We start from the raw sequence: 9,601 nt of genomic DNA on the forward strand, positions 1-9,601 counted from the left end.
AGAGTCTGCACGCCTTTCCCACTCCATCCCTGTTCCTTCCACAGGAGAAAAGGTCACATGCAAAGGACTTTGCTTTATATTTGTTTGAATACTCCTGACCCCAAGAAGAATAGCTCGTAAGAGACTTAGGTAACAAGACGGTTGCTTGTTGAAAATAGAACCAGACAAGGGAAAAGAGTGGTTCTCGAAGGCCAGTTCACGGAAAGCCAGAAAAACTCAGGACAGGAATTTGCAAGTCCTGCATTTCCAACTCGCTCATCCCCAGGACTGTTCCCAAATCTCCCTGTCTGACATCTGCTCTTCTGTGTTGTCATGCTCCCCATGCCCTTTTGTTGACACAGTCTCAGTGTGCTTTACTAACTTACTTCGTCCTCTTGCCCCTTGTAACTGAAGCTCTCAGTGTCTCCCCCACACCCTCCTGCCATGAGTGCTTCAGTGACACTGTCTCGACTTCCAGCTGCCGGCCCAGGACTTTTATTTTTTTTTGCCTGAGGCCTTTCTGTTGCCCCTAGAGCCCCCTTTACCCCATAGAGCAGATGGGAGATGGTGGAAAGTGAGGCTTCTGGGCAGCAGCCCACAACCAATGAGTGACAGGAGGGGGGTGTACATTCTCTGGCTCCCTTGCCATGTAGGGTGGAAGAGGCCATGGTGTGTGTTTGCACTGGTTGCCAGTTTCCCTGTAGGGTTAACTTCTTTCACACCTAATGGTAGCACTTTTCATTGGCTGCTTTCCCTTCCTTGTCTCACTTTCCCACTCTCATGCTGGTATTGTCTCCACCTCTAAATAAGCTTCATTCTTTGAAATTTTTGTCTTAGAGTCTGTTTCTGAGGGAACCCAAACTAAGTCACTCATCCTTCTTTCCTCCTCATGGATTGCCTGTCTCCTAATAAAATTCTTGAATAAATCAAATCTTACCCATAGTATTTTATTGTACTTCTCTAACTTCAGTGTGAGAGACCAAGCTTGGAACAAATCATGACAAGACGTGCACTGATGCTGTGATACACACATATAGAGGGTGCAATGGAAGAACAATGCAATGAAGAGATGAATTTTATCCAAGTGCCCTTGGGGAAAATTTACCAAGGAGATAACTTTAAAGATGGGCCGAGATGAGGAGAGAGTTTAAGGTAAAAACAGAGAAGTGATATCCAAGGAGAGATGACAGTGTGTGCAGAGCCTCAGAGGAGGGGAAGTACAAGGCACGGGCAGGGAGCAGATGTGTTGAGATGCTGTAGCCCAGGCATTGTGTGGGGAGCAGCACGAGATGAAGGGTACATGTACACGGGGTAAGACGGCTCACACCTCTGCTCATTGGTCAAGCATTTTGGATTCATGCAGAGGCCAGTTTGTGGGAGGGGAGAGGACATAAAATATACATGGTGTCAGGTACAAACCTTAGCTACCACTCACTCAGGTTACTCTCAAATGTAGTTTTCTTTCTGTGATGCTCTCACTTTGGCTTAGAGGATCATCTCCCACCAGGTACAAAAATGAATCTCAGTAGATTTAGGGATTCTGCCCCTTTTCCCCGGGGCGGCATCCAAGTTCTGGGGCCTCGGCCTCCGCGTTAGTGTCTCTGGGTGTTCTGTGAGGGCTGTCTCCTGAGAAACGCGTTTCCCCACCTCTAAGGAGCAGACTTAGCAGCGCTCCCCCTGCTAGAAAGGACGTGCTCCTTCCAGCCCTGCAGTGAAGTGAAATTTCCTCCAGTAAAGCCTGTGCCACCACAGGCCTCTGCGTCCTGTGGTCACTGCCGATGCGCTGAGCTTTGCCAGGAGAACATTGCGCTTTTTTGTTTTTTTTTTAAAGATTTTATTTTTTTTCCTTTTTCTCCCCAAAGCCCCCCGGTACATAGTTGTGTATTCTTCGTTGTGGGTTCTTCTAGTTGTGGCATGTGGGACGCTGCCTCAGCGTGGTCCGATGAGCAGTGCCATGTCCGCGCCCAGGATTCGAACTAACGAAACACTGGGCCGCCTGCAGTGGAGCGCGCGAACTTAACCACTCGGCCACAGGGCCAGCCCCGAGAACATTGCGTTTTTAAAGAAGGTTCAAGTCCGAGAATTAACAGAGGGATATTAAATACACCTTGCATGCTTCTCCTCTTTCAAAGTCCTTTTCTGGCAGTCGGTGCAATCTAAAAGCCCCCTTTGCTTTTGCTTGTTTGTTTTTAACTTCTTCTCGTACTTACCCTGCATCTGGCCATGTAATGACAAGCATGGTGGAGAGCTCTCCCAGCAGACTCCATTGCCTGCTCTCCAGCTCTCAAGTCAGCTGTGACTCTGAGACTCCATTTCAGCTCTTCCTTCAATGCTCTTACGGGGTCACCGTCTGATTCTACACCCATATTACAAACACTTGAATTAATTCTGACTGTAATACCCAGCCATATGTTCCTAAAGGGAATGGATCGTGGAAATGACTCTTGGTATCTTCCGTAGCTCCTGAATACAGCACGTAATTAACGTTGACTGAGGAAGAGTTGGAGGAGCTTAAAGATCTACTGAAAAACATTATTGAAAATACTTTAGTAACATTGAGATATAATTCCTCAGATTCTTTAAGATGTAATTCTTAAAATAGACCAGTGCAATGACAATTTACTTTCGTTTAGTTTCATTTCAGATAAGAAAATAATATACCAGGATATATACTCAAAACATATTCTCCTTAAATTAAAACAAGAAAACAGACAAATTGAGTTCAAAGCTTATGTCAGAACAGAGGTAAGTGAAATGGCAGTATCAATTTTGATAAGTTTATTTGATCACAAAGACTCAAATGATAGAGAAAAATGACAAAGGAAATCCTACAAAAACACATCATGTGTTATATATAAAGTTAGACTTCATAAAAGCTTATGGAGGTATATACATATATGGGGCCATATGATATATACTGATTTGTAATCTGGGCCAGAGTTTTTGGATTTCTTTGTTTTTGGTTAAAAAATATATTGTGGTTATCTTTCTGCGTCCATTTATACAGAACTTCTAAGAGCTTTTCAATGGCTTCATAACATTCCATGACATGGCTGGCGCATAATTAATTTATCCCATAGTGATCCAGGTGTTTCCAGTTCATAATGGCGAGTTCTACGTTGAATGTCCTGGTCATGTTCGCTTCCTTGTCTGGCTCTTTTCTCAGGATTACTTGCTAGAAATGGAACTACAGAGTCAAGTGACATGTGTGATTTAAATGTTTATGAAAATTTTTCAATTTCCTTGGAAAGGAGAAACTAAATTACATTTTCCGGCGATGTCTGTGATTGTGCCCCACCATTGCAGGAGCGCCTACCTTCCTGCACTCCAGCTAACCTCGAGCGTTATTGCTCCTCTTAATATTTGCCAACTCAATACCTAAAAATATCACAGTTTCATCAGCATTTTGGATTATTTGTACATTCGGCATTTTAATATATTTATTGGCCATTTGTATTTTTCCTCTGTACAATTGCCTGTGCACATGTCTAGTGAGGTGTCTGTCTCTGTCTTACTGTTTTGTGAAAGGCCTTCATGTTTTAAACCCCATGAAATCTTTCCTCATCTTGTATGTCAATAGTTTTCCCAGCTTGCCCTTTTTTTTTTTTAAATCTTGGCTTTGTTTTCATTTGAAGTTTAAAAAATTTAAATAAAGCACATGAATCTATATGTGTTTTCAGTCATGATGCCTCCAATGAAAAAATATGAAAGAAGTATCTTCTTTTAGTTTTTTAACATCTGAAGGAAATTAGTTTTGATTTTGTGAAATACATGAGGCAGAATGCTCAACAATATTTTTCCAAGAAGATATATACCACTCACAATTTCCCTTTTTTTCCTTGCTGAGGAAAATTCACCCTGAGCTAACATCTGTGCTAATCTTCCTCTGTTTTTCAGTATGTGTGCCAGCACAGTATGGCTACCAACAGAGCAGTCTATGTCCACACCAGAGCACTGAACCCTGGCTGCCAAAGCAGAGTGCACTGAACTTAACCACTAGGCCACCGGGCCTGGCCAACCAATTTTTTACATAATCCATCCTTCTCCCATAACTCACAATACATTGTTAGTTTTGTCATCAACAATGTACAAACTCTGGATAGTATTTACAGAGAAAATGTGACAGAAATTGCCCTCCATCAAGAGGGGAAGGTAAAACAACACACCTCACGAAATGAGGGAACAGCCACAGGAAAGGACAATCACAGCTGTAGAAATTGCACCATCTGCTCACAGTTATTCACACATTTACAAAATCTCCCCCAATTATGAAACGGGAGTCCCGCCCAGAGTCTGGAATGCTGCTGGATGAGGCTCAGAGAGCTCTCAGGACCCAGAAAGACGGGGCCCCAGGAAACCAGCTGCTGACATGAGGGCAAAGTTAACAGAGTCCAGAGAGAGACCGGGACACAGAATTTCCCAGGGAACAGGGAACAGGAGCCTCTGACAGGGATAGAAAGGGACCTGGAAAGGAGGCCCGGAAGAGGAAAATAACAGACAGAGCAGGCGACAGCCCAGATTTGAGGAAATTAGAAATATGAACCTTGTGTCTACCATTATTTAGTAAATATGTTTCTATCAAATGTGTAAAGATGCTCACCTCACCAAGAAAGGAAAGCATGAGGCTGTGCTGCTGAAACTGAGGTACCATTTCCCCTCCCCCATTTGATGGACATTTTCATGCCGTGTATTTCATGTCAAAGCTGCTGGGAAATTCCCAGAATATCACAAATCCCTCAATTTGATAATTAGGCCTCTTTAGAAAGTAAATGTACAATTGAAGAAGTGTCTTTTAATATGTGGCCAATAATAGTAAGTTTTATTCTCTCCTAAACAAAGGGTAAAACAAAGCATAAATCAAATGATTTAGAGCAGAATTATAATAACTGAACCAGCAAATATCTCATAAACATATGAAGGTTATAAAACCCAGAAAGAAGTCAGTGAATGAATCAGTCACATACGGGAACCATGAGATCGAAATGCTGCCACCATGACACCCAGGGTTTTAGCTGCTTTTCTCTCTTTCTTTGTCACCCTGGTCTTGTACGTCCTGATAATCTTCCTGCTTTGCCACTAATTTTTTCAATCTTTTTATCCTGTTCTCTGGCCACAAGGAAAATATTACTGTACAGAATCATCAAAACAAAGGTAAGTGTGAAAAATAAGAGAAAATCCGGCAAAATCCAAAACTGGTTTACAACAAGCCGACAACCACCTACGCAGCTGAGCGCCCTTATTAGTGTCTCCATCCCCTCCTCAGGGGCACCTGTGTAGAACACGGCACCACTGTAGACAAGGCGGGTGATGCAGGAGAGGCTGACGCACATCCCTGACACAGACGCCGTGAACTTGGTGGGATAGACCCGAGGGTCAGTGACAGCAATGTGCCTGTTGATGGAGACGAAGCACAAGTGGAAGAGAGAAGAGTAACAAAATGCCGCATCACAGCACGTGTGGAAAGTGCAGAAGCTTCACCCAAAGTACCAGAGCTGGACATTTAAATCCACTGACAGGTTTGCTGTTGATAGGTTTGTTGATGAGCTTTCCTGGAATCATGTTTCCAGCTACTTCGGTCATCTATGGCCAAGGAGGTTACACGTGGAACAACGAGGGCATTATATGCTTGTAGAATGAGAGAGCCCTGAGCAGCGTACCTAGGGCAGTCACACTTAGGAAACACTATCGTGAAGTATATGGAAGAATCTAATCTCATGTCTTCCCTCTTCTTTGTGATGTTCCACATACCCTCTACATGTTCAAAAGAAATTCCATATTTAGAATTGTATTGAAGGTTTTGGTGTCATTCATAACAATATAATATTTCACTTGCCCATAGGATAAATTTCAAAAATCTTGAATTTACCTTTGAAGTTCTGTTATATTCAATATTGATAATTTAATTTAGCAATAGTGCAATGCTATAGGACATTTATTGAATGGAGCAATTATCGAACTCTTTCACTGAATTTTTTCTGGTGTTTCTCCTCTACACTCTAAAACTAGGGCACATGGTATCATTTTTTAACTCTGTTACAGCTAATCTGATCTATGGAGTAGAGTAAGTATAGCATGAAACTTTATTTATTGATTCTTATCACGCTACCAATCTAGTCATTGTCTTCCAGTTTGTCAAGTCTGATTCTCTATTTATGGAAATTAATCTTCTTGTCATAAAGAAGCTGTCTACTCTCCTGTCTGCCTACTAAGTCCAAACGCGCTTGAAGACCCATCAAAAGTCCTTTCTACTCAAAAAATAAAATATCCTTTAACAATTTTTTTAACCCCTTAGGCCATGGAACCACATGTGGGTGAGAAGACAGTGTTATAGGAATGGAATGCCCAACGCCAAGTACCAGCCTTGTGACGGCACTGGTTCTTGCAGGACTTAGCATCTCCAACACTCTTTTGTCCCTCAATAATATCATTTAAAATGTGTTATCCATATTACCTGAAAAATTATTTTCTCTGAGGAATATACTATATAATGTAAAGTTTTTATCCTTAGATGTTCCTGACACAGGCACTGGAATATAATTAATGCTCAATATTTGTTTGAAAAGAATGAAAAGTCTTAGTGAAAACCAACTAGAAAAAAATGCTTCAATCATTTTAATTGAATGATCCACAGATAAACCATAAGAAAAATGTTTACTTACCATTATCTATGACAATTTAATTTCAATATAAAAATGTATACACTCTATATATGCATTCCAAAAACACTTTTATTGAATCAACAGCATAAAATATTCCAGAGACCAAAATGTAAAATTACAGCATATATTGTTTATGCCCTTTTTAATAGAAGATTTTTGCCATATTAGCATAGAATTTTTGACCCCACAACATTCTGGGGAAGAGAAATACACACTGTATTCAGGGAGAAAGCAGCTGAGAAAAGTTGGGGAAGTGAATTACACTCTAATTTCAGGTAAGAAAAGTTACAATAGAAATGGCCACTGCTGGTGATAATTGATGATTCTCTCACTTGCAGAATATCCATTTGCTAAAGATCTCTGTCCAAGCCTTTTCATGTTAAATGTCTCCACTTGCAATTTTTCACTTCTGGGCAATGTCTGTAGTTGGTCCATGATCACAAGGCTGGGTTATTGCTCCACAATATCACGGGGAGAATGCTCCAAGATCCTCCCAGCCATTAAGCAGGAGAGACCTACCTGCTGCCACAAAAACTCCTGGAAGGTACAGACAGTAAAGGAACAGGAAGAAAGAATCACAGAGGAGCAGCAAACAGGCAGATCTCTGGATGGTGTCGTCAAATCTGGACAGTGTCTGTGATGGGCTGAGTCATGTCCCCCAAGGTTCCTATGTGGAAGTCCTAACTCCCAGGACTGCAGAGTGGACAAGATTTGGAGATAAGGTCTTAAAGGGTAATTAAGCTAAAATGAGGTTTTTGAGGTTGAGCCCGAATCCCATATGAGAGGTGTCCTTATATGAAGAGATGAGGACACAGACACACACAGAGACACTGTGTGAGCACAGAGAAGACAGCCATTGACAAGACAAAGGGGGACCTCAGAAGAAACCAACCCTGATGACACATCAATTTTGGAGATTTAGCTTCTAAAATCATGAGAAAATAAATGTCTGTAGTTTAAGCCATGCAGTCTGTGGAGCATCATTATGATGGCCTCATACACCAACACAGCGTTGGAAAGTCAGGGAGAGAAAGACCATTTGATGACAAAAGGGACTTGAGCATAAAAGGGAAAATAATTTGAGATTTCACAGCCAGCGATGAGATTCAGAATTCAGTGATGCTGGAAGAAACAACTGTGGGTGCTAAGGACATGTACAGAGCATTGAGACAGGTGACACATGGAAACCAGTTTATCAATTATTATTTAGTGCAGTAAATATCTTCACAATGTTATAATGGAGGCACATTTTTGTAGGTTTGTTCTTGGCTAATTTGAAAAAATACTATATTTCTCTAGTTTTGAAAGGTTTTCTTCATTTCTTATATCTAATTTCATCATAAATTCATAGTTTTGAAAATATCCTTAAATATCTCCACATAGTGCTTGCATTTATTCTGAAAATAAACTAATGGTTGAGGAGCTATCCTTCAAAACTTCCCCACTCACAATAACCCTTATGGCTTTCCTAAACCAAGGATAAAATAAAGCATAAATCAGAGGGTTCACGGCTGAGTTATAATAAGCCACCCAACAGCAGATCTCATAAATATAGGCAGGGGTTACGAAGCCCATGAAGGCATCAACAAGCGTGTCAATTGTATACGGTAACCATGAAATCAGAAATGCTACCACTGTGACCCCCAGGGTTTTAGCTGCTTTTCTCTCTCTCTTGGCCACTCTGGCTTTATAACTCTCCGAGGATGACTCTGCTTTGCCACCAGTGTGCTCAATTTTTATAGCTTGTTGTTTAGCTACAAGAAAAATCTTACTGTAAAGAATTATCATGACAAGTGTAGGTATGAAGAATAACAGAAAGTCTATCAACACCCAGTCTTGATTTACAACAATTTGACAACCACCTATACAGTTGAGGGCACTTACTAATTCCTCCATCCCATCGTTACTGACACCTGTGTAGAACACAGCACCGCTGTAGACAAGGGGCAGGATCCAGGAGATGCTGATGCACATCCCTGACACAGACGCCGTGAACTTTGTGGGATAGACCAGAGGGTCAGTGACAGCAATGTACCTGTCGATGGAGATGCAGCACAAGTGGAAGAGAGAAGAGTAACAAAATGCCACATCACAGCAACTGTGGAGGGCACAGAATCTGGCTCCAAAGTACCAGCAGCTCTCCACGGACCTGACCATGCTGAAGGGCATCACAGTGACCCCCACCAGGAAGTCAGCGCAGGCCAGAGAGGCGAGGAGAAAGTTGGCGGGAGAGTGCAGCTGCTTGAAGTGAAGAATGGCAGTCACCACCAGAAGGTTTCCAAACACAGCCAGCACAGCGCCCAAGCCAAACACTGCGTACAGAAGCACCCGGGCTCCTGGTGAGTAGGGAGTTTTAATACAAGACCCGTTCACGCCCTCGTAGCAGAGCTGCACCGCGCCAGGTGGGGAAGGACCGTGGCTCATGGTCTGCAGGTGGTGGTGTCTTTCTGCCCCTCCTTGTGGTCGGAACAATAGTTTTCAATGCTGAAAATTAAAAAAAAGTCACACTGCATATTTGAGCAAGTGCTTTTACATATTGCCTCACGTCCGTCCTTTTTCCATTTTACTTATAAGGAGAAATTAAAGAATTTCAAAAACTCAGAAATTTATCCTTTCTGTCTTTAATTTATGTAATTATTTCTGTAACTACATCTAAGCCTCATCGATAGTTAACTCCATGCAAATCTACTAAGAATTTTCACCAGGCCAGAATTCGCATTATCTCACCAATGGAAGAAATTTCATTTAAATACCTGGTTCTTTCCACACATGAAGCTCTTCTGTCCTCACGAAGGATAATCACATATAATATAACGGCATATTTGAAAGGTCACCTTTTAATAGACACCCCCCCTTCACGTTGAAGGAGAAGGTAGCCCCTAGGATGTTGTAGGAAGCAGCCAATAAACTTCGCTCCTTATAAAGTCCTCACAAGGAGTCCCTACAGAGTGAGGTGTGAATCC

General features: G+C 41.9%; 1 protein-coding gene and 1 pseudogene across 1 annotated transcript; both read right to left on the minus strand.

The window, feature by feature from the left end:
- Nucleotides 1-4,727: 4,727 nt before the first annotated feature.
- On the minus strand, nucleotides 4,728-7,073 carry LOC106823298 (trace amine-associated receptor 6-like; annotated as a pseudogene).
- Nucleotides 7,074-7,908: 835 nt separating this feature from the next.
- Nucleotides 7,909-9,062, minus strand: LOC123279384 (trace amine-associated receptor 8-like). The gene has a single exon (XM_044754648.2). The coding sequence runs from the start codon at nucleotides 9,060-9,062 to the stop codon at nucleotides 8,031-8,033; it is 1,032 nt and encodes a 343-aa protein (XP_044610583.2). The 3' UTR covers nucleotides 7,909-8,030.
- Between the last annotated feature and the right edge of the window lie 539 nt (nucleotides 9,063-9,601).

This window comes from Equus asinus, chromosome 24, assembly GCF_041296235.1.
Source record: "Equus asinus isolate D_3611 breed Donkey chromosome 24, EquAss-T2T_v2, whole genome shotgun sequence".
In the NCBI taxonomy this organism is placed as follows: domain Eukaryota; kingdom Metazoa; phylum Chordata; class Mammalia; order Perissodactyla; family Equidae; genus Equus; species Equus asinus.

Excerpts from the sequence above, each read along its gene's own strand:
- LOC123279384 (XM_044754648.2), bottom strand. The coding sequence starts at position 9,062 with ATGAGCCACGGTCCTTCCCCACCTGGCGCGGTGCAGCTCTGCTACGAG.